At 42.9% G+C, this 26,196-nt stretch overlaps 1 protein-coding gene across 4 annotated transcripts in view; it reads left to right on the forward strand.

Annotated features, from left to right (window-relative positions):
- HMBOX1 (homeobox containing 1) overlaps positions 1 to 25,619 on the forward strand; it is a 78,052-nt gene extending 52,433 nt beyond the window's left edge. Inside the window, exons 4-10 of one of the 4 annotated variants that reach the window (XM_075201195.1) lie at positions 11,221 to 11,306; positions 13,499 to 13,609; positions 15,689 to 15,842; positions 17,182 to 17,264; positions 20,870 to 20,965; positions 22,128 to 22,214; positions 23,902 to 23,957. In XM_075201195.1, coding sequence (XP_075057296.1) covers positions 11,221 to 11,306; positions 13,499 to 13,609; positions 15,689 to 15,842; positions 17,182 to 17,264; positions 20,870 to 20,965; positions 22,128 to 22,214; positions 23,902 to 23,915 — 631 coding nt within the window. In that variant the 3' untranslated portion in view covers positions 23,916 to 23,957. Of the gene's footprint in view, positions 1 to 11,220; positions 11,307 to 13,498; positions 13,610 to 15,688; positions 15,843 to 17,181; positions 17,265 to 20,869; positions 20,966 to 22,127; positions 22,223 to 23,901 lie in introns of all 4 variants that reach the window. The other 3 variants (XM_075201192.1, XM_075201193.1, XM_075201194.1) reach the window with 3 other exon arrangements.
- The last annotated feature ends 577 nt before the right edge of the window (positions 25,620 to 26,196 follow it).

Consider the following 26,196-nt stretch of genomic DNA (forward strand, 5'->3'; position numbering starts at 1 on the left):
ACTGCAACTGCTGAGAATAGCAGTGATAGGCATTCTATTTTTTGACTGTTCCAAATTAGCATTTGCATATTATTATTATTATTATGTTTAATGTAGGGGTGGGTTTTTTTTTCTCGCAAAGCAGATTCTGCCTGGAGGGAAGGGGGAGGCAAGGTCTGACTTATTGGTAGAGTAGAGGGAAGTGTGAGATGGGGTCAGGCACGTAGTTGGATTAGAGAAAAGGGGGAGGCAGGGTACAGCACTCTGTTGGATTAAAGAGAAGGGGAGGCGGGATAAGGCACTTCATTGGATTAGCTAAAAGGGAAATGGCGGGGTCTGGACCATTATTGGAGGAGAGAGAAGGTGGAGACAGGGTCTGGCACGTTATTGGAGGAGAGAGAAGTGGGAACAGAGTCTGGCACGTTATTGGAGGAGAGAGAAGTGGGAGACAGGGTCTGGCACGTTATTGGAGGAGAGAGAATGGGGAGACAGGGTCTGGCACGGTATTGGCGGAGAGAAAAGGGGGAGACGGTCTGGCACGTTATTGGAGGGAGTGGGAAGGTTGAGAAAGCGTCTAGCACGTTATTAGAGGAGAGAAAGAAGTGGGAGACCTGGTCTGGCACGTTATTGGAGGAGAGAGGGGGGAGACGGGGTCTGGCACGTTATTGGAGGAGAGAGAAGTGGGAGACCTGGTCTGGCATGTTATTGGAGGAGAGAGGGGGGAGACGGGGTCTGGCACGTTATTGGAGGAGAGAGAGAAGTGGGAGACCTGGTCTGGCATGTTATTGGAGGAGAGAGGGGGGAGACGGGGTCTGGCACGTTATTGGAGGAGAGACAAAGGGAAACAGGGTCAGGCAGGTTATTGGAGGAGAGACAAAGGGGAAACAGGGTCAGGCAGGTTATTGGAGGAGAGACAAAGGGAAACGGGGTCAGGCAGGTTATTGGAGGAGAGACAAAGGGAAACGGGGTCAGGCAGGTTATTGGAGGAGAGACAAAGGGGAAACAGGGTCAGGCAGGTTATTGGAGGAGAGATAATGTAAAAGTGAGGTCTGGCACGTTATTGGAGGAGAAGGAAGGGGCAGATGAGATCAGGCAAGGTTTCTTGAAGCACTATTTATTGTCATGAAGCACATTTTTGTCTGTATTTGTACTTCTTGCTGTGTACGAACAGTTATAGAAAATAATGGGCTTATGGGACATTGTACTGTCATAGCAGTGACAGAACAAACTTTTAAGGGAAGTATCTTTTTGTTTTTTGTGCATTTTATTAAGGACGAGTGTAAGTGTTAGATATATTTGACAGATGCGTCTCCTTGAACTTCCCTTCCCTTCCCTAGCAGAACCGTGGGTGCTCATGGTTTGGGAACTCTTCCATCAATACTACTTCTCTAGGCATAAACACCCTGGATACATCCGTTAGCTTATAGTCTTCACAGACTGGTTACCAACGCAGCTGATTGAGAAGCTACAGCTTGTCCAGTCCACATCATTGGAACCCAACGCATTCTGCATACAGAGGTTGTCTAACTTCGCCTCATCACTTGTTGGAGTAGGACGATTGTTGGTTATTTGCCTGGAATTCTCCTTTTAAATATTAAAAGATGATCTGTACCACGGACAGCGTCATGCTTTATGTAACGAGTAAATGATTTGATAGTAGTCTAGCATGGTTAAGGAACAGCGCTAGACATATGTATCCACCTATTTGCTAAACAAATACAGTAGGTTTTCTCACTCAAACACTGTAATTGGTTCAGAAATTTCTCATTTCTAATTTTTAATTAGAAAACAGATTGAAATCCTGTTGTGGCCTTTTCTCGCAGCTGTATATCATTTTATTGTTTAATTAAGTGCTTCCTGCCGCTAACTTACCAATTCTCCTTGCTCAGTATGGGCGTGAAGGCGCAGTGCTGACTTCAGTCGCTCGTCTGTTTGCAAGTGACCGAGCTTTGGTGCATTAGATGTGTCATAATTAATAGATTTGTAATTGCAAGACGTTAAATAATTCACACAGGCAGTAAAGCAGTTTTCAATGTATTGAAATATAGTGAAATGCGTTTAATTGTATTTAAGTGTCAAGGGTAAAAGGAAGAGTTTAAACCTAGCTAAGTGCTACATCAGTACCTCCTTTCATTGGGCACAGATTACAGTCGCTATTCTTTTGCAAATTCTCATCAAGTGTCTGTATGATATTCTGTGAGAGCCACAAACACGTTCCTGGTGTAAGTGTTACAATGCCCAGTTTTAGTTACAGCCAGACAAACTGTGACCAAAGTGGTTGCAGTAGAGATTTGATCACCTAGCACAGTGCTCCACAACCGGTGTGCCATGAGGTGTTTCTGCCGCGGTGCAAAGCCTCCAACAGGAGAAAAAGCTGTTGCTGCCACAGTTACCAATTTGCTTATTACAAGCGGAATTGGGCTTGTTTTTTTTCTTCATGTTGCGGTTTGTTTTTTTGGGGTTTTTCCGTGGGTTATTGGGCGGGTTACACGAGTTGCGGGTTACATGTGTGTCGATCTTAAGTCTCTCACCCTTGCTTTAGGTGCTGCCTGAGAGTCTGAGACACTCGTAAATTTCTGCCCCCCTCTCTCCTACATATGTTCCTTTTCTAACGTCCTCTCCCACTGTACCCAGAAGTCCTGCCCTCCTCCCTAGGTATCCTTTCCCTGGGTATGGAGCTGGCACTGCTTCTTTCCTGTTACTTGTGGTTATCCTGTTTTGGTGAGTTTATATTCATATAACTTTCTCTGGTTTAACCACTGATCTCCTCCGTCTCTTCCCTCCAGCAGTCTCTTCCTTTCTCTCCCACATTAACTGTAAACTGACAGCACAACAATGTCGGCAAGCAGCAGCTCTCTCTGTCCAGGGGCTTAAAGTGCTAGCTCTTCGGAACAGGGACGTCTGCAGTGATTTCCTATAGAATGTTTCATATTGTGCCATGGAATTCTTGGAAGGGCTTAGGTGTGCCATGGGTGAGAGAGCCTGCGGAGCACTGACCTAGCACACGGGTAATCACCACTTGATCAACTCTTTCTACTTTCAAAACATCAGTTTACTTCTTTAGTCTTTTTTCTCTAAATTTGAAAACGGAGAAATGTTTAAATTTTCTTGGAACAATGTTGCAGCTAATGTGATATTACTGAGGAAGGAGCAAAGGTGTAATTTCATACTAATGGTCCAGTAGAAGATTATTGATGAGTCCATCTATCCATCCTAGCACCATTGGTAAGGCAACTTTTTCTCAATCTGATGTTTTCTAATTGTGCAACACATCAAATGAACAGATCCGTGGCTAGTTCTTTCACTCGTAGTGATTGGCCACATTGGTCTGATGTGGTTTTTCGGTGGGTTGTGTTGAATGATTGGAAGACGAGTCCCCTTGTTCCGTTCCACACACATGCAAATGGGGTCATGGACAGATGGATTTTAAGTTCTTTTAGGTCAATTACGATCAATTGGCTAAGGTGATTGTTTTGGTAGTGGTGCATTTGCCGGATTGGTAGAGAATGACTAAATGGGCCAAAAGATATCGCAGGCATTTGTCTACCTTTAGTCTATACGTCTACCCGAACTCTCTATTCTTTGCCAATGTGCTTGGTAGCTGCGTGATAAATCTGTATGCGGACAGGCGGAGGAGGCCTTTAAAGGCCCATGTTCCTGTTCTTACCGCCATACTTTTTAGAAGCCAACTTTGTATTTGATATTATTCGATGTGTAATCTTAGATATAATATTGAATTGTTGAATTTCCAATACGGAAACATATAATATTTTCATTTCCGTTTTAAGTTTTTTTTTTATAAAATTATCCGATCCGTTTGTGCTTTCTAGACGGACATTGGCCAAATGCAACTTAAATCTGCACTACCACCCTCTGTAAAGTGTTCCCACCCCTAGCCGGAGCGCTGTTTTTTCTGGGTGTATTGAGTGGCCCTGATTGGATTAGATAGTAAGGCAGAGTCCTTCTCTTCAGCTCTTGTTGTACCATTATAAAACAGGACGGTCTGCCACAACATTCTCATTTAGCAAATGACTACTCTGGGTTCTGTTTCGACCCTTAATAAGTACATCGAAACCAGCCACACAGGCTGCTTGGTAGACCTATTACTTGTAGTTTGGGCAAATGCGAGCAGCCAGATTATATTGGCATCTGTTTATCATTCTCACCCACGAACCTGGTTTACCGGCATGCCCCAAAACCATGTGACTTGTTATCTGTCTAGGGTCACAGCAGGTAAGTAGCTGACATGGTGATGCTCTCTGCAGAATCTAGTTATTTCTCCCACATTCCTCCCTGTCACAATATATAGTGGTCATATACTCTGTGCGTATCCAGTCTGGGCTATGTGACTTGCTAAGGTCACGCGCACGTCTAGTTGTATTGTGTTTACATCATGTTAAAGTGAATTATCATTGTCTGGAGTGCATTAAGTGAATCCCAACTTTAAAGTGAAAATAATCCTGTATATGCATCAGTTACTCTGCCCTACACACTGCGTGTTGGGTACATAGTTGTGAATGTAATGTTATAGACAACGACAACACCGACATAAAAAATCTGATTTGAAAAATGACTATAAAAACCAAATGCAGACTTAGCATAAAAATGACCATATATATACATCGCCGACCTTCTTCTGTTACATCCCGAACCCTGGCAAAGACGGCAGTTTCCATTCACATCAGTTTGCATAGCGACTTCCACTTTTCTCTATTTAAAGCGGCAATGCCAGCATCCATGTCTAATGTAAAACTGTATAGCCTGTTAAATGACCTAGTAAAGTGTTTGGCTGTTGGCATTGCCACTGAGGTGTTAGTAGCATATGCCTCGGTAATGGAGGATTGCACTAGTCCGACTGTCTGAGAAATTGTGTTGTACTTTTAGCGATCAATAATAAGGACTCTGTATCCCGTCTGTCTGGTTTTTCAAGCTGAGGAATTAGATTTATGTGTTGTTTTTTTGTGCAGATCGGTGATGTGTAATGGTGATTTGTCTAATGTAAAACTATATAGTCTGTTAAATGACCTAGTAAAGTGTTTGGCTGTTGGCATTGCCGCTTTAAATAGAGAAAAGCGGAAGTCGCTATGCAAACTGACGTGAATAGAAACTGCCGTCTTTGCCAGAAGCAGGTCGGTGATGTAACATAGTAACATAGTTGATGAGGTTGAAAAAAGACACCAGTCCATCAAGTTCAACCTATTTTGGATCTCCTGCGATCCTGCACTTATATTTGAAATTAATCCAGAGTAGGCAACCCCCCATCTGTTTCAATTTTGAAAATCCCCCCAGACCCAATATTGCAATCCAATTTTTACCCTATATCCACTACTATCCTTTATTTTAAATTAACGGTCGTATCCCTGGATACACCTTTCCGTTAAAAATTTGTCTAACCCTTTCTTAAACATATCTATTGAATCTGCCATCACAACCTTCCCTGGCAGTGAATTCCATATCTTGACTGCCCTTACTGTAAAGAACCCCTTCCTTTGCTGGTTGTGAAATTTCCTCTCCTCTAACCTTAGGGGATGACCACGTGTCCTGTGTATGGTCCTTGGGGTAAAAAGTTCCCATGAAAGCTCTCCGTATTGACCCCTAATGTATTTGTACATAGTAATGTAGATGGTCAATTTTATGCTAAGTCTGCATTTGGTTTTTATAGTCCTTTTTGAAATCGTTTTGGTTTTTTTTTGTCAGTGTTGTCGTCGGTGGCATCAGTGCCATTGTTATAATTAATACCGCACACTATGTTATCTGTGTGCAGAGATTTCATAATACAGGTATAACGCATACTTGCCGACTCCCGAAATCCGAGCCGGTCTCCTGGACACCGGGGAGAGCTGTCAGTTCTCCCACTTCACTAGGAAGTAGGCAGATTTTGAGCCCTCATGAGGCAATTCTCTGGAAATCGCATCTTTTTGCCCCCCTCATGGTAAAATGATGCATTTGAGTCATTACATCACGGGGAGGGGCCAAAATGACGTGATTTGCCACTTTAGATGGGTGCATTGCACTGATTTGGGTGGGCGCAGGCTGGTATCTGTAACATTTGGAACTCTAAGAATGTATGTGCCGCTTGTAAATTTTGTTGTAAATTGTGTGACGCTCTGGGCCCTGGCTCCTAACATCCAGACACGTTTATCAGAAGGAAAATTTCAGTGCAAGCACTATAGTTATTCTGTAGACTGCAAGGATCACAAAATCTGTAAAAAAAAACAAAACATATAAACGTGATTACAAATAACGTGTTGTTGAAAAAATAATAGAACATTTAAACATTTTCTCTCTGTCCAGGCGTCATAAACGTTGCCCAATGGCTTTTACTTGCCTGATAATAAATTTGCATCAGTTGGGAATCCTGTAACTTAGGCTGTGTCCAGATCTCGGCAATGTTATAATATCTTTATAAGGAGCCAGAAAGCTTCTGCAGCGTCGTACATAGGACGTTACAACATACAATAAAACTATATACAGGTCAGAACAATGGCTACAGATAGGCAGGATAATGCATCCATGCATTAAACAGAACAAATCGCATGGCATGCGGAAACAATATAGTAGAAGACAACACAGGGGCAGAGAGGTGAGGGGGCAGAGAGAAGGCATGGGGTGGTACAGGACCCTGTCCATGAGAGCTTACATTCTAAAGGGAGGGGGTAACGTTAACAATAGGCATAGTTTGGTCACTATGGTGCAGAGGGCAGCAAGATACTGAAGCCATGATGGACAGAGGCCATGATGGTACAGATGGTACAGAGGTCTATTTGGGCAACATGCAGGATGGAGCAGGGGACCTAGAAGGTGTCCTGGGCCTAGTGAAGTGGGCCGATTTTGAACCCTCTATGATTCTTGGGAAATCGCGTCATATTGCCCGATTGTGTCGAGGGGGTGGGGCAAACAATAGCTCAGTTTGCTGAGCCTCGTCCACCTCTGTTTATCGTGTGATTGGCTTTCGTATTGTGTCCTATGGAGAACATACAGTATAGATACAAAAACATTAAGGTCAAGGGCCTTCTATATTTTAAAGCAATTTTCTGTCTCAATCCCTAATTGTGTTTTGACTACTATGCGTTTTATTTGTAGCTACACCGTGTCCATAATATTCCGAATAACACATAATAACCATTTGTAAGCTGATTAAAATAATATATCCCTTTATCCTACGGTTAGGCAGATCATTTAGAAAGATGTAGTGCTCTCTAAAGCTAGCCACGCACATTGCTGACCCTGGCTCTTGGCGTGAATGCTGGGCGCCAGGATCAGCGCCCACTTCGGATGCTCACTGCCCGACGGGGATCAGTTGCCCCGAATTTGGCTGCAGTATCACAGCGTATGTGGCCAGCATTAAAAATTGTGCTTGAGGCTCATTAATCTGCTCAGTGATGTCGCTCTAGACGCATTAAACAGACAGCAGAGAGCCGTAATGTGTAAATCAGATTAGGTACAATAGCGATTGTAGAGGGGTGTTAGTAGAAAGAGCATGTTCCTCAGTAATGGAGGATTGCACTAGTCCCACTGTCTGAGAAATTGTGTTGTGCTTTAAGCGATCAATAATAAGGACTCGGTAACCCGTCTGTCTGGTTTGCAAGCTGAGGAATTGGATCTGTGTGTTGCTTTTTTGTGCAGATCGGTGGTGTGTAATGGTGACGTGTCTCTTGGTTTAACAGGAATAAATCTGCAATTTTAGTTTTCTGTAATAATTGTAATGTGAAGGAGTGTTCTAGCAGTGACGAGAGTCTTAGATATATAATAATATTCTGGTGAGACATTGAATTGTATATGATTTAAAAGAAAGTTAACTCACCACTGTCTCTTATGGTATTTATAACCTATAAGCTGTTAACTTGGTGGTTTAATAAAACATTATATAATGTAATCATGTTGCTTTGTATATGGCTCCTTGTGGGATTTCAACACTGGGGGCAGTAAATACTATTTTATTAAACTAATATGTTTGTTGATGTTTTCTAGTGAGAGAAGGAAATCGGATCATAATTACTCAGTCAGGACGGAAAATCGTGAACTTGTCGGCCAGTGTAGGGACTGACCCTATATATAACATATCGCTGTTTTTTTCTTCCAATTTTAACGGATTCCCATATGTTTTACAAAATGTAGTTCTAAAGAAAGAAATTGATCTCTAAACAGGAGTATAGTTCAGGTTTCAGTACATTCAGTGTCCCAATATCTGCTGCAAACATTGAAATCGGTCTACTTGAAGCACCGCCATTTTTGTGATCTTCTGTGGTATTTCTGTGGTAAAAATTCCCACCTCGTCTCTGCAAACTCACTATATCCTACAGAAATGTCTTTATCTAAACATAGAACACAAAACCAGACAGTATATTCAGACTTGTGTTCCTGCGCACACTGCAAATAACGGAATACAAATTGAGGTTAGAGTCCATTGAAAATAATTTCTGACAATATGAAAATGCTTCTTGTAACATGAACGTCTGTGAAACTTTCAATTCCCTGAGAAGTTAGACTATTAGAGCGATCTCCCGTTACGCAGCTGAGTGTCGGCAATTTTTTATTATTATAATTGTTTTTTTATACTCTATTTCCATTTTAAAGGGCAGATTCAGTTCAGCTCGAGGTGTCGTTGAGCGTCGTTGAGCTGTTCAGATGCGCGTACAGCCGCTTACTACGGTAATAAGTTCCCTCTCATTTTTCTGCGCACCTCTATGGGATGTGAGCGGAGATTTCTGTAAAAACTCAGATGCGATGTTTCCCCGCGGACTGTTCGTGGGGGACCTCATTGTGTCACCTTGTGCCGAATTGAATCTGCCCCGTAATATGTAATTTATAAAAGTACCTCCCCCAGGCGGGCGGACTATAGCCTGCCTGTTCTCCACAGCGGCTCAGTTTTGTACAATTGACTCCTCTCAAACTAGGTAAAATTACATAATTTACCCTCGAAAATAATAATTCTGCAAATACACAATGTCACTTTCCAGGCCTAATGTCTGTGCAGTGTCTGGCAAAGTGACAGCTACTCAATCACAATTGCTAAATGGTGATTTCATCAGAGCGTGGTATATCCTACAGAGATGGAATAAATATGCATTTAAAGAGCATTGCGGTTATTGTGTATGTTCACAGCCTGTGCGATGACTGCTAAATTCACAGTAAGTCTGACAAATCAAACTGTCCCCCAAAATGTTTAAACGTTAATTTAGCCAACTTAGATTTTGGATTTCATACAACGTGTGTATGGACAGGCCCCTTCTCTGGCTCATAGCACTAATTATTCACTACATTTATAATAGCCTGACCCTTTATCCCATCGTCTCCGGTCGTCTGCCCCGCTCCATCAAGGTTTTTATTCTTTTGGGAGATGTCAACATCTGTATGGACAAAGTGCCCACTGTCACTCAACCGGGTCTGGATAAACACCACCACTATATGCAACTATAGGGTTAAATCCAGTTTTACAGCTTCATCTTTTCCTGCCAGAGTTTGCCCTGTCTATGTAATTGCCATGATTCCACATTGCCAGTTTCGCAGCGCTGTACAAAGCGTTACGAGTTGAGTTCCGCGGTCCTCAGACCGCTGCAATACATTGATTTTCCAGAATATAGGTTCGGCAGCGTCTGGCTGCTGGGAGCCTGGGATATCAGGCCTCTCTCTGTGTCCCTGCCTATTTACCAATACATATATGCAGCTCTGCAGAGGTACTCCCCACCCCCTCCATCTTATTTTATGTCTCTGGTTTTATGTCTGAAGTAAGAGATTTATGCCTCCCCTCAGTAATGAAACTTTCCACATGCCATATGGCACTCGCACACCTTATTCAACGTGCCTAGAATTACCCTCATCCATCCTTGTGTTATGACACTTCTGATCAGATATGACACTCATTAAGAGCCATGCCAGGCAGCCCAGCTACTTTATGGCATCTCACTCTGCCAGTCTGCCCCCTGGCTCTATACACCGTCTCCTTTCTGTTTTATTAACACTTTCCCATCACATTCATCACCGTCTTCCAAGATTCCCGTCCCAGCATTAGTATAATGGAGATTATCTCTGTACCACTGAGTTCCAGCACTTGGGACAAGGGAGAATCTCTACATGTTTCCAAACTTAAAGCAGCAGGCTCCTGTACGTAAATATTCACAGGAACAGAGGCTCCCACCTTCAGATCATTCACTTGTACGTGACCACTTTAGGCTTCCACTGAATATGCTGCTCGCTCTTTCTATATTAAGTCTTTCTCTTCAGTGTTTGTCAGATATCTTTCTATTATCAGGTAGACATGTTTAGTTTTATTGATGTGTAGTTTTATAACACAAAGCTGTTGTCCGGATACAAAGTTGCCAGAGGACACAAGACAATAAAGTAAAATCAACGGGAGGTGGAAAAACCACTTTAATTTACTGCAAATAGTGCAAGGGCAGATTAAATACATTTTCTGCTACTCTGGGATTTTAGGTGAAAGATCTTGCTATATATATATATATATATATATATATATATATATATATATATTTTAATCTCAAGGGCTAGTTTGATCATCATAGCATTCTGTAAATAATCTGCAATAGTGCATTGGAGTGTGTGAATGGTGAAATAAAGTGTATTTTTGATATGAGAGAAGGTAAGCGGCCTGTCTGTCACACGGCTGTGTCATGTGATAAGATCACGTGACGGAGGTTCGTACATGAGGAGAGGCTGGTTCTAGTACTGATGTCTTGCTAAGGTAAATGTTAATGGAGAGAGCTGGGGATGAAGCTGATAAACTGACATTAATGTTCAAACACCGCATGTGAATGAATGTGGAGGGAATGATCTTTGTCCTTCTCTGACATGGATGGGGAATGTCCTATCTTGGCCACCGTAGTGAGAGAGAATATCTAGTGATGTCAGAGGTTGACAAGGATAATGATATCTTGTACAGTTTGTACAATCATCCACACCTGATGTATTATAACAAGATCTTACATCTTAAAGACAAGACTTAAAGACCGATGGCGAACGGAAACGTTGGGTCTATATGTCTAGTCGTCCCTATATCTCCTGAAGTACGGGTAAGACCAGCAGGTAATGGCAGTATGCGTACTGCACAAGAAGCAGACGTCTGTGACATGACGGAGGATGAGACCCCCTGACTGCGCTGAGACCCACCACCCAGGTGGGAGTTGTGGATAGTATGGAGCTGTATTGTTCACAGCACCTAAGACGTGAGAATGAAAGGTGTTTATTACTATTAATCTCCTTCTTGTGTGTGTATTGTGACAGGAGGGACAGCAGCGTCATTAAAGAAGAAATTAAAGCCTTCCTGGCGAATCGTAGAATATCACAAGCGGTGGTAGCACAAGTAACAGGTGAGCGTTACTAGTGCATATTAGTGAGTGGTATAGATGTCCCTGACTGTTAATGTTACTTGCACTGAATGGTGGTAGGAGTTGTGTAAATAGTAAATCCCTATAGGGAGGTTACTTATTGGGGGCTCATAGGAAGGCTGATTCCTGGTGTCCAGGGAAGAGTATGTGGTAGGAGGGTGCAGGGGGAGTAAGTACTCATATCTATTACAGAGCCCACTCACACTGCTGCTTACAGACCTCTCTCTAAATGAGGAGTCTACAGTTCTGATTGGCAGCTGCTTGGTCCTTGCCCCACCCTCTTCATCCTAGCTTATACAAATACACACAAGATTATAACCAATAGGAGTAGGCACATATGGAATTAGAGATTGCAGTACGGTACATAGTAAGGCCACTGTCTCCTTTTCATTATATCCCTTGAGATTTATTACTTGTAATATAACACTTGGTGTTCTCTCATCGGGTTTCTCAAGGTCCCCATTTCACACTAACTGAACTGTCTGCAGCTCTTTAAGCCTAGAAACTGCACACATTCAGTCTGCTATTAATCTAAACCAGCAGAAATAAATCTGGTAATACAAGGTGGGTGTTCCTGCTTCATTAGAGAACGGCTTAGGTGCCCTGGGTTGGCCTTTTTGCAGATCTTTCGTACATCAGATTCCAGCTCATCAGTAATTACCGTCAGCAAGTCCCATTCTGCTTGTTAACACAAGGTAGTAAATAGGATTAATTAAAACTCATATGCAAGGTACTGTACACGAGACTGCTACTCAGGATGTTCCAAAAATGTGGGCAAATATAAAGAATTATACACATGTGATTGTCACAAGAAGTCATCTTATGTTGGGTTACACTTAACTTACATTTCATATAGGGATGAGTCTGATACCGCAGTCTGCCCCTGGCTCCCTCTATTCTCCTCCTCATATTCTCAACTAACACATCACCCATCTCCTGATATACTCTGTGCTGTTGGGGGCCCTGTTCCTTCCACTATATAACTCTCAGTATGTGGCTTCCTGCTGCCTCCATTCCCCTCCTCACATCATGTCACTGCCCCTGTCACATGCAGCCCTGTCCTCACTAACACATCACTCATCTCCTGATATACTCTGTGCTGATGGGGACCCTGCTCCTTCCACTATATAACTCTCAGTATGTGGCTTCCTGCTGCCTCCATTCCCCTCCTCACATCATGTCACTGTCCCTGTCACATGCAGCCCTGTCCTCACTAACACATCACTCATCTCCTGATATACTCTGTGCTGCTGGAGGACCCTGCTCCTTCCACTATATAACTCTCAGTCTGTAGCTTCCTGCTGCCTCCATTCCCCTCCTCACATCATGTCACTGCCCCTGTCACATGCAGCCCTGTCCTCACTAACACATCACTCATCTCTTGATATACTCTGTGCTGCTGGGGACCCTGCTCCTTCCACTGTATAACTCTCAGTCTGTGGCTTCCTGCTGCCTCCATTCCCCTCCTCACATCATGTCACTGCCCCTGTCACATGCATCGCTGTCCTCACTAATATAATAACACAAGTGCACAGGTCACCGCCTCCCACAAGATCAGCTCATCTCCTGCTTCTGTGACTATTCCAACAATCTCATTGGCTACAGGTTGTTTTGTCCCCGCCCCCATTGGGGGACACATACATGCAGGAGATGAAGGCTGATTACAATTGGGTGCTCAGATAATAGTCACACAGTCTGCACTTATGTAAGGTAATTGGTGCATAATTGATTCAGCCGAAAGTTTATTGACTTTCAGAAATTGAGACCACAGATGATTTTACACATTGGAGTCTACCTGTTGCTTACACATAGAATGTGTGTACCTGTCTCAATTTTTTTTTTTTTTAATTAAATCTTCTTTAGCCAGTAATAGATTCTGTGTAACCTAGACCTTCTAAGCATTTACAATGAGCTATCTGTACTGAAGTGCAGGGGAGATCTGGCGCGGGTGGGGAGAGCTCTGGTGCAGGAGAGCAGAGCTGGGGAGAGCTGGTGCGGGTGGGGAGAGCTCTGGTGCAGGAGAGCAGAGCTGGGGAGAGCTGGTGCTGGTGGGGAGAGCTCTGGTGCAGGAGAGCAGAGCTGGGGAGAGCTGACGCGGGTGGGCAGGACAGTCGGTCGTGTCGGTGCTGTTCCAGTTTCGTTTCTGTTGATCGTATTTTCTCTCTGTCCCGCAGGTATCAGTCAGAGCAGGATCTCTCACTGGTTGCTCCAGCAAGGATCCGACTTAAGTGAGCAGAAGAAAAGAGCGTTCTACCGATGGTACCAGCTGGAGAAGACAAGTCCAGGTAATCTGCCCCGTTATATTATAGGATCATTCCCACATACCTGGCTGATCACCGTTCTCTCCTTAACAGGATGAGATGCGCCTGTGGCTGCCCCGTGGTGCATGTCAGAGATGCCGTAACGGTCTGTGCGTGTGGTTAAGAGTAATCCTTTTCTGGCGTGTAGCCCACTCCTCCCCTTAGGTGTATTGTTGTTTGCTTGTACCTTGTTTGCTACTGACGTTTTCCATTTTAATCTCTGCATCATGTGCACCTGGGGAACGACTGATACAAAACCTGGTGCACAGGGAATAGATGCTGTAACCCATAGCAACCAGTAAGATTCTTGCTGTAATTTGGTTCATATTAGAAGAAAACAAACAAAAACATTTGGTTGCTGTGTGTTACACTACCTTTAGACTGTTGGTAACCTGGAACCTTTGCATTCCCGATGTGCAGATTCTGGAGCTTTTCACCATGTCTGGATAATACAGCGTTACATTGTTACCTGTTACCATCCCGATTGCCGTGAGGAGGGAGGGTTATGGGGGACATCACTAAAGAGGTTTTTGAAACAGTGAGCACATCTGTGTCATATCCAAGGGCATCCCACACATCTATGCCTCATTAGAGAATGACATGGCTGAAAAGCATATAATGCAGCCCCAAATATAAAGCAATGTGTTTAGCAAAACTTGCCAAAAGAAAACATAGCAGTCAATAAATGAAAGTTATCTGAATGTGGGAAACCCTTTTCAAAAGCCATTTAAATTTAAATCATAAACACACATGTGTTACACTGGGCTCACACCGGGAACTCGCAGATGTATGTGTTTAATATCCATATGCTCACTGGCGTGTTTAGTTTACGACCTATGCATTTGATCTCCGATGCCGGATTCCTACGGGGGCATGTTACGCGGGAAGGAGAAGCAGCCTTCTTCTTCCCTAGTGTTTGCTGTGAGTGGAGATATCGTGAGTAACTTTTAGGCCAAGCAGTAAGAGCAGGAGATGAGGAGGTTTAGGATAGTAGACGTTCCTGTCAGCTTCGCTCCAAACATATCTCTGATTTCATTTTATGCAGTACCTTCTGGGGTTACCAAATCACATTTCTAACCAATTAGGCATCTGATGTTCCACAGTGCACATAATCACATTGCAGGACGCAGCGAGACATCTGGACTCACCTTATCTTCGTGGACAAGAGAGGAGGAACCCGGCCTTAATGTCACCTCTATTGCCAAGCTTCTCGCACAATCCTGGCTGCGTGCTCTGCAGTTACCACTAATACTGCCACTGATTTATCGGACAATATGATTAGTGCTAAATAAAATCTGATTTAATGTTTTGTAAGTTGCATAGATCCTTTAAACCCATCAATAATAATATCTATTTTACATTTGTGGATGTGTTCTGCTTGCTGGGAAAGGGAAGTAAGATTAGGAGAGTGATCGTGTACAAAAAAACAGGAGTCAACGCTTCTGAGAATACGGTGTACGCAGCAGATTCTTAATATTACACCCTTTGGGTATTCAGACCATGAGACATGAAAGTGCTAACACAGAATCCCAGCTATAACAAGTAAATATAAGCTTTGTATGTCATATGTCGGCATCGCTTACCCCATAATATTCCTCTGTCAGTATGACACTTGGCCTGCGGCTCCCTGCTTACTTCCTGTCCGCTCTTCAAATCATTGCACTGCCTTTCACAAGGTCTTTACGTGGGTTTACTGAAATACTTTGTGCTGCTGCCAACATTCCAGGCATCTGGTTGGCTACTATAGGCGTTCTATCACCACCCACTTCAAAATTGAGATAATCATGGATGAGCGGGATTTTTAGTATTGATTATAACGCGGTGCTCCCTATTGAGTGGCTTTCTGTCTCTGTTCTGGATAGCCAGTGGGTAAAACATTTGACTTAATGGATTGCCATACAAATTGTTTTCTCAGAAGAGATAATGATCTTTGTATTATACAACATTTGAACATCAACCCAATGACCAGGTTAGACTATCCCTCGCCCACGGCGGTTACGCCCCCCCCAAGGGGAGCTTCTTCAGAGAGAGCGCACAACTGGAGTCTTTGTAACTTTATTTCAGGTGCAACCCTAAGTATGAGGCCAGCGCCTATCCCCATCGATGACACAGAATGGAGACAAACCCCACCCCCGGTCACCGCCACCTCTGGTACCTTCAGGTTACGACGGGGGAGTCGGTTCACCTGGAGGAAGGAGTGCCTGGCTGTCATGGAGAGGTACGGACTGCTTAACCAAACACTGTGTCCAATCCACTGTCGGCTGTATTGAAGTACAAGGCTCCTGTCAATGTTTTTTTTTTTTCGTTATTGGGTTTAGCTCACTCTCCTATTGATTGTTACTGTTCCAGAAGCCTCAGAAGCTGATTTTCGGAATTGAGTGTAAGATGGACGGGGGCCAAGTGTCTGGTGTAATAATATTATACCTTGATCTTAGTTACTGGATCCAATTTTGCTGTGCATACACTGCAGCCGATACCTAGATAACTCATTCCTGACAGACCCCACGTGCCCTGTGTAGGGTTCAGTTCGACAGATGGGCCCATGACTTTATACAGGCTGACGTTGTGTTCTCCAGTCTCACTAAACCTCTGTTTCACTGACGACCCTTAAACATGTCAAATGTCTGCAGTATGGACAGATTTATTTATTTTTTTAAGTTTGCTCGTGCAAAAGAAAGGTTTTTTTTTTTTTTTGGTTTTTTTTTTTTTAGCATAGCCGCAAAAAACCCTCCAAAAATTTTTTAAATATACAACTATACACTTTATATATTTCAACTGCAATAAAACAATTAAACTTTCAACTGTCAGCGATACTTTATTTGACATAATCTGTTTTGGGCAGCTCTATAAAATGAGTCTTTGATCTAAACCACACCCATTGCACGTAATTCGCTTACATTTGATTTTTGACCAGGTCATTTAAATGACTTTACAGAATTTTTCATTTTTTTATAGATTGACTTACAGTGAAATTAACTTTTTAGACCACTTTGGCTCCGTTTCCTTATAGATTGACTCATGGAATTCAATTGGCCACGTTACTGTTAAAAGTAACGCGGCCTGCACATTATTACCGTTAGTATGGTAGTTTTAACGGGGTTAATATTACCGTAATAACGGTAATATCTTTAGCGCGGCGGTACTTCGGGAGAAATTGAATTCCCCCCTTATTGACACATTTTGCAGCAGTATTCCAGTCCTGTTATTATAAAGGGTGGTTTCTGATTGGAGAGTACATGGCCATCCAATCAGGACTCTCTGAAACTCTCGTCCTGCCGAATGTGTCTTGTTTAGCAGCCTTAAGATGCTGCGTGTGTCTCTCTGGAACTAACCCCTTTCCCCCACCCCAAAATATATCCCCCCCACCTCTACAAGTCCTATCGCAAATTACAGCTTCTGTATAGAAATATTCAGATCCTCATCCAAATGTGGCCTTGGTTATATAGCATATAACGTTTTCTTATCTCACCAGGGAAATGTTATTGCAACATGTGATTGTTGCTCTCTGCATGTATATAAAATAACACCAGATAATTGTGAACACTTGAATTTTCCAGCTATTTTAATGAGAACCAGTATCCCGATGAGGCCAAGCGAGAGGAAATCGCAAATGCGTGCAACGCGGTTATACAGAAACCAGGTGAGTGTGACGCAGCCTGTCCTCTACTGTGGAAGTTGTTTTCGTGTGTATTATGTAGTGTTATATCAAGATCCTCTCTGTGCTTTCAAATTAGGTTACTTTACTTGTATACTTATTAAAAATTATCATTAGTCCATGTTGGCTGAAACCCTGGCGCAGTACCACACCTCATTCACTATACTGTTCTTTTCTTTGCTTTTATGGAGTGTGAATTCTTGTGTACAGATTTATTTTCCCATCGTTGTGGTACGTCGAGGCAATAGTTAATAGGAGGAGGGGTAGGGGGTTGAAAAGCCGCCTTTAGAGATGAATATATAATATTCATCACGAAGGACATTTCTTAGCTATAAAGGTGTCACTAGTTTTGCTTGCAGAATTTTGTCTTCACTGAATAGACGTGTTTTTTGCCTCTGTTTTTTAATCTATTTATCTCCTACGAAAACCCTCCTTTCAAACTCATTAATGTGCAATAATTTCTCTCAATACAATAGCTGTGGTTTGGCCTAGTGACAAAGAAGGGGGATCTAAACTAATTGGGGGGTGGAATTTAGGTCATTAGGGGTCTGGTACAGTTCTGAACTGAAACACGATGGAGATCGGAAGAGGACGCCAACTGTTAGACCCTTAGTTTGCTGACTGTTTTATACTGTCTAACATTCTGTTATGTACAGAATAATTTGAACATTAAAGTGGTGTGACTGGATCACTTATAAATAACTTATGGTATAAATGTATTTCAAAGAAATAGTGCGGGGCACTTATTGATAGAATTGCCAATGCACTTATTTTTGATATTGTGTATATTTTGATATAGGAAATTCTTATTTCTGAGACCAGGGATGAAACTCGTTTGTTTTAAATTTGCTAGAGGGAATGTATGATTTCTTAGGTATATATCTGATACAATGAGCCTTTGTTTAGAAAGTCTTTAGTGTATTGTGATGTGGGGAAATGACTTGTTTGGGGTTTGTACCTTTCTTTGGGAATGTGTATTCTGCGACTGTCTGAAGAAAGTTTTCATGTCAATTAGACCTTTTGGCTTGCTAAAAGATTTCTTGTGTCTAAAAACAAGATGCAGGACATCACAGAATTTTTAAAAATCACAGATAAGCGTAAATATTGTTAGCTTTGCAATGCATGTAAATCCATGTTTGTGTAAACACATCGTATCCTGATTCTAAAAATAGCCTTGTACACTGAAATGTATCATTCTGATGTTCCATCTGACCTGATCACCTGGTACCTTCAACCAGTGTGAGAGCAAATAAACATCAGTTGCTTCAAAGACCTGTTCGAAAACATCTTCAATATTGCTGTATTCCTGTGACCTGCAGGTTAGACCCTAAATCTAATCTGTTCTCCGGCTGTTTATGAGATTGGACCCAGCTTTTTCGGTACCACTGCTCTGCCTGCTACCCTGCAGATCTGGTCAGTATGATAGGCCAGGGGAGATCCATCCACAGCAAACCTGATCCATAGTACCAGCCCAGGTACACCAGCAAGGGGGCACCCCAGCGGTGACCGTTACCCAGAAGGAATGTGGTTAAAGAAGCCCAGTGGTGGCAGCAGGCTCCTCCTACTTCAGCAGGAGGGGTGTATTCGGAATAACGAAAGGGGACGGTGGCAAAGTAAGCCCAGTCGGTTCCCAGCGACAACAGATAGGGTGGCATAGGCGGTCCATCCTGTCACAAGTGGTTTTAACTTTTTGTTTCAGTGATAGTGTCCTACTAAGTTCCGAGTGTGTCCATAACACTGTAGCCGACGCCTGTACAGAGTGAGATTGTAGATCAAGGGTCCCAGACACGAATACCTCTTGTCAGCGTTTCCGTCAGTGACCTCTGGATAGTCAGCACTACTGCCACCTGTTTTAACACCCCTGAAAGTCCCATTTGAAGAGGTTTTGTTTGTCATCTTTACATATTCAGCAAAGACCTTGAATGTTATGTAAAAATCACAACGATCTACATAATTTATGTCTGCGCAATAATTCATTCCCTATTAAAGTCGTTGGTGAGGAGCCAACCTGCTTAACAAACAGCCCTGTGCCAAGTTGGCTCTGGCATGAATTGTGTAAGGTGCACAGAGATGACAGTGGGTACTTCAGAGCGCCTACTAATTCTCAAGGTTAGCAGACTACACACCATGTTGTTTTCAGGTGTGCGGCACAGTGTAAATTATCATTTTAAATATACGTCCTGTATTTTCCTAAGCGCAGTCGGCTGTTCTAACTCACTGTAAGAAGACATACTAGTTCACTATTTGTTTTTATGTGCTATAGACACATAGATAAAGATTTTGTATGTAGGCTTGTGCTTTGTTGCTCTCTCTTGTGTAGTCTGCTCAGTATATTTCTGTAAACGGCTCACTGATCTTACATGAAGGACATAGTTGTTGTCCAAGCCCTCTACTCAATAGCACAGAATCTCTCGTTACCACTGACCCACCTTGCCCCAAATCCAAGCATCATAAGACAGTATCACCACAAGCTATTTTATGTGTAGCTAGATACTCTTCAGAGAGCTTAGCGCCCTGTCTGTTATCTCTCTTGCATTCAGACTTCGCCAACGTTTGGTCAACAATCACCCAACAAACTGTCTCTTCACTCACTCTCTGCTTGATTCCCTACAATCTGGTTTCTGCTTCTTAGATTCTGGTTAGGCCTCACTGACCAAGGTTTCCATTGATCATCAAGCTGGCAAAGCGACGGGTCATCAGTCTTTTCTAGTTCTCTCGAATTTATCTGTTGCTTTTGACATAAGCGATCACAATCTAGTCATTTAATCTGAGTTCTTTTGTTCCAAGGGTAACCGCCTTATTTTAAGCTGGTTACACACCTATGCAATCTTTCTTGAGATGCGATTTTACCAACGACTGACAGTCCCGATGAGCATGCTGATTCATGGGTACAGACCTATACAATTTATCTTCAGATATGTGATCTTCATCTCTCATAACCATCTGCTGAGAAGACCGTGACTGTACACTCTACAGATATCTGCCTACACTGCTGGTGGTGGGTGTGTACACGCTGCCACGTTTGCCGGACATAGTTCCGCTTTTGATTGTGATTTTTTTTTAGGAAGTACACATGAAGGCTTTTGTTCTCCATTTCTGGTGGGGTGGCCCAGATATCTGTGCTGGGCCTCCTGCACTCCTTCCTAATCAGCAGTTTTGTATTTCAATACCATGTCAATGGCAGTGATTGTTCTACTTCATCACCCTGTGTCACCAGCTCCCAACACTTCTCCTGTGCTGCACCTAGCTACGTTCATGCTCTCTCCATTCCTTATCAGACTGTCGCCAAGCTTCAAACCTTTATGACAATGCTCGTCTTCAGGGAAGCTTACACACTCTCATCCTGATACATTAAGATATGCCCAGTTCATTGCTTAATATGCACTCGTGGTTCTTGTATCTAATTCCTTTATTTCATTTGGTAATGTAAAATCTTGCAAGCACTTTCCTTATACTGTATAAAACTGGTGTATATAATACGTAACCACACTGTTCTCAGATAAAACTCAGATGTAGGATATGTATTGATAACCTCTCACTAATGGTTGTACATGCATTCATGGTTCAGTCATTCATGTGTATTATTCCAGGCAAGAAGCTGTCTGACCTGGAACGGGTCACCTCCTTGAAAGTCTACAATTGGTTCGCCAATAGAAGGAAGGAAATCAAGAGAAGAGCCAACATCGGTAATGTATCAGAGCACAGCCGTAATAACTGTTACCTGTATTTAAGACATCGGGATGATACCGTCTCGGGGAGCAGCTTCCCATCTGCCAACAAAGGTGTCTACGTTTACAGTATATACCTACACTCAGTACAAGAGGAGGCAGCCAATGGCTGAACCAGTAGTCATGAGATTGCATCCTATCAATTCACTTGGAGCCAGTCATATCACCGGGGCACTTCTAGAATCAGCAATGTTGTGAGCTGTACAATGTAATGCCTCGCTGATATCACTAGTGAATGGATAGGCTGCGCTCTCGTGAATACTGGTGTAGCCGACAAAATGGCTGCCTCCCCGTTCTGCAGACAACAGGGACACTGTAAATGAACTAGTTGTCATTAATACATGATGGGAGATCCTGGCTTTGCCTAGACCTATTGATAACTTATTGCTCCGTCCTCATCACTCACTGTGAATACTTCCCATAGCTGTAAATACTAGAAGTGATCAGAAATCTCCAGGTTTAGCAGACAGAAACTGAGGTCATAACTGTAACTTGCTGAGGGTGATGATCTGGGGATCTATCTGCAGTCTGGGTATAGAACATTGCCGAGAGGTCTTGTGTTTTAATTTGTATTCTCCCTCGTGATCGTGTTATTGTATTTCTTACCACTTGCAGGTATAATTAGCCCATATGTATGCGTTGAATGCCCATCAATGATAAATGTACCCTCGTATATTGGTGCTGGGTTCCTGTGTACTGGTCATTACATAGTGTACTGTTCACAGGGGTTAAATCTGAGGCTGACTGTTTGTGAATTTCTTATTGCGGCAGCAATATCGACCTTTTCTGAATCTTACTGCTGCATCTGAAAGTCATTAGATTATATATTTTTTTTTTTGTAAAGCAAAGGCAATCATTCAATATTTTTGGCATAGTTAAACCAGTCTGACTGATGTATCTACATAAGTCATATTTTAGGTGCATTTGACAAGGATCACATGTACGCAGCCCTCGTGGAGGTCCGGGATCTGCTTTACAGAGACCTGGATGAGCACAACAGAGAACCTTTAGTACTTCTAAGCGCCCCCTCTTTCAGAGATGTGCATGCATTTGTGTTTGCTGCGGGGTGGTTTATATTTCCATTGCCGATAATTTAGGGCCATGTTTGCTTTTTTCGAAGAAGCAGCAATCCTGGAGAGTCATGGCATCGATGTACAAAGTCCAGGCGGGCATTCGAACAGCGACGACGTCGATGGCAATGATTACTCTGAACAGGTGAGCATCTCTTCTCTTGTAGTCCATCGCGGTGATGCCGCGGGATGCTATTTCTGTAGGTTTAAACGGGATAATTATAGTTGCAGATTGTGATTTCCCCGCGTTCTTGGTGTGCCGGGCAACGGTATTACTTCTGTTGGCTAAAACGACAATTTTATTATTTAGGCTTAACCTACTTAATCATAACATGCAAGTTAGGATGTGCATTTTGTTCAGGATTCAGCAGAATTTTTTTGTAAAAGCATTTAGTATTTCTCCCTAGAGTGAGGCTGGAGGGGCGGGCGCTACCTCCCTAGAGTGAGGCTGGAGGGGCGGGCGCTACCTCCCTAGAGTGAGGCTGGAGGGGCGGGCGCTACCTCCCTAGAAGTTGAAGCTGGAGGGGGGAGGGGCGCGACCTCCCTAGAAGTTGAGGCTGGAGGGGAGAGGGGCGCTACCTCCCTAGAAGTTGAGGCTGGAGGGGCGGGCATGACCTCCCTAGAAGTTGAAGCTGGAGTGGAGAGGGGCGCGACCTCCCTAGAAGTTGAGGCTGGAGGAATAGAATTGTCAGTTTTTCTCCTTTTGGAATTGAAATTAAAGAACACAACTCAATAGTTAATAATTAGCCATACGTTATCAGCAGTGATTGCAAATATCAGTGTATGTGGAAAGTTTGTTCTGTTAGGATTTATTTGAATAAATTGCCTATGGTTGATCAAATACTAAATTCATTCTAACGGGGGAGCTGTTAATTGGAAATGAGGATCTGTTATCTCTGTACAGAACTACTCCCTCATTGACACGCTCCGTAAACCCCGTGTGCTTGAAATGCCAAAGCGGTAGGCACTGTTGCAGTGTTGGAAGTGGAATCCTGTGTTGTCGCTACAATGATGTCACAGGAACGTCCACCAGCAGAGGGCGCAGCCAGAGCAGTGCCGGAGTGACCGCTATCTGGGGTTTCTGCCCATAGATGGCGGCGCTGCAGTGGTCTCACAGCTCTGCAGCGCTGACTGTGGGCAGTTCCAGGGCAGTTAGAGGGAGAGATGTACTGTGGCACCTGCCTGCCTGCGCTATTGGGTCCTCTTTATACTCCATCTTCTAGTGCTGGCGGAAGAGAAGACCCTGAACCGCGGAGTTACAAATTAAATGTAGAAAATGTGGCGAAAAATAATACAGCTTTATTCACAACCCTATTATTAATGATATTTTATTATTACTAATGCATATATTTATTTCATAGAATGCCAACGTATTACACAGCGCTTTACAGAGAGAGTCTAATCTTACACCTGTCCCTTACCCAGCGGAGCTTACAGTCTAAATTACCTGCCCTGCACACACAGCTATAACAATGCTTTCCTCGCATGCCCACACTGAGACTGTTATGGGAGGTTTCTAATTCACATAACTTTATTGCTTTGCTCATGTCAACTTTGCAGCTTTTATTGAATACGTTGCATTATCTTTTTGGCTTCTTTTTATTTTGTGTTGTTTTTTCGTTTGCGCCTGGAAATGACTTCGCTGTGCTCTATCCATTGAATACAGTTAGTCTTATGTGGCCTTCAGGGGCAAACAGAAAAATAAACCTGCCTAGATGCTGTAAAGGCTTTTTGTGAAAAGCACAGAAGCTGAGGGAAGGGTGTTGATGAAAACCGTTTTGCGTATTGTGAATTAACTAGTTATTTTGTGATTTTTTTCTTTACCTCTACATGCTTAGGATGACAGCACCAGTCATAGTGACCACCAGGACCCCATCTCCTTAGCTGTGGAAATGGCAGCTGTCAACCACACCATCCTGGCGCTGGCCCGGCAAGGAACCGGCGAGATCAAGACAGAGGCTCTGGACGATGACTGATACCTTACACAGCGGGGACGGGTCAAAGTGAAAATTTATTTAGATTTAGACGTAGCACCTTAGCAATCTTTCCTCAGTCCTTAATATGTGTTCCTATTATCAGTATAACTGCAGTCTCTTGTACGTCGAGTTAGCTGGTAGGGTCTCGTCCTGTGAAGATGGCATGGTGCCCATAACCTACGCGTCTGCTTCCTCAGTATTAATTCCAGCCATAATCGCCCCTTTCCCAGGTCTAGGACATTTTACTCCATTCTGGCATTCCAGTTTACAAGTGCTTCCAATCCCTTATGCGTCAGTCACTTTCCTCCGCACCTTCATCACGTTCCTCAAAGACTTTCTTCAAAGTAGCATTAATGAGTCATGTGGACACGTTCTCATACAAGTAAGGTGGGCAGCATGCCCCGATTTACATGCAGCCTTAGTTTGAGAAACAACTTCTGTTTTTGTTCTTCTCCTAAACTCCGCATTGTTCAGAGCAACAGTTGTGCTTCGCTCCCAGCATCCTTTGTGTCGGATAAGGGTCACTAGTGCAAAGGTTTTGTTTTGTTTTTTTATCTTGGGACTGGTTTATGGGCAACCCGTATTTATCCCGTTTTGCTCCCTGGTAATGGCAAGACACTTTTTATATCTTTTGCTTGTATAAACACTACAAATAGCGCTGAAGCTGAACAATACAAATAAGAGGCACTTATCTTACTTTAATTACTGTCCACCTCCACTCCAAAGAGGTCTTTTTTTTTTCTTTTTTTTTAAAGCCCAGAATTATGTAAGATCATAACAATATATTATATGAGCAGACTCGAATAATAATTATTATTGGTTGACTGCCAGGTCGATTTTACCATTTATATACCAATTGTAAAGCGCTGCGGAATTTGCTAGCGCTATATAAATAAATGTTAATTATGATGATACACTTTAGACGAGTTGATAGACCAACTACAGTATTAATTGAATCAATTTTTGAGTAATACTTTTTTTTTTTCTCCCAATGCAACGTGAGTTTTGACTTTTTTGCTAATCAATGCACTTTTACTCTCTCTTTTACTAGCATCTACTGCAATACAGTCTTTGTTTTGTTTGTTTTTAATACTTTTTATAGTACTATTATCACACTCTTAAATTGGGGAAGCTCAAGTTCCTGTAAGTTTGTGACACCAGGTCCTTGTGCTTCTCAGATTCCAGTGGCTTCTCCGCACCAAAATAACCACCTACTGTGTGTTTTTCTGAGTGCACCAAGGTTGCCCGAGCTAAGGCCTTGCTTGCCCCACTGGTATATTATAAATCTCTCCCTGTGTCCCCTTATGAATCACGTGACGACTGGGAGAAAAACTGGGTAAAGGAAGAGTTGGTGTTGCCTTTAGCTATCAAAGATCGGCTCAGGAAAGAAAAGCCGGACTGGTTGCTATCGGCAACACCAACTTCTTCCTTTGCACCATTTTCTTAAATGTCTCCCAATGTGTCTTTCTATGTGTCATTACTTTATAAAGGTTTGTCATGTGAACTTGTAAAACGTTATATATTACAGAGCGTTTTAGGGCATAAAACTGTGATTACTTACTCTGACACGGACTCTCTTTATTAGGAATGTGAACTCTAGCCTTGATAACACCTGCGGAGTAATGTGTGTGTGTAGTCGGGCCCTTTATATTAGGGCCACATTGTTCATGATCACATATAAGGGCAAAATGTCACGATTCCATATTTGAATTTATTTTGCCCAGACTGGTGGCATATAGAAAGGGTTTTACTGAAGTCTTCCTCTTAGCTGCCCACCTAGGACCAAATAACGCCAAGCAATATGATTTCCCTGTCTCTGGGAAGCTGACGGGTCTCTGCGACGCAACAAGATTCTCTTACACTTCCACCAAGTGCCCCCTAAGCTGGATCATTTCAGGGGTGGTTTTGTACGTTATACGTAAAGTCCAGTCCATAGCTGCATATTGACGCGTCTACCTGATCTATACTAATGATAATAAGGATAAGGAGAGCGTCATCACACCGACAATTCACCGTGTCAGAATTCGGCGTTACATATACACAAGTCCTGATCTCCAGTTCTGTTCGCTTAGTTCCTTGGTTCTAAGGAATCCTTGGCTTGTCAAAGGACTGTAATTTCTGGATGTATAATCGTACAGCCCGC

This window comes from Mixophyes fleayi, chromosome 3 (genome assembly GCF_038048845.1).
Source record: "Mixophyes fleayi isolate aMixFle1 chromosome 3, aMixFle1.hap1, whole genome shotgun sequence".
NCBI classification, from domain to species: Eukaryota; Metazoa; Chordata; class Amphibia; order Anura; family Limnodynastidae; genus Mixophyes; species Mixophyes fleayi.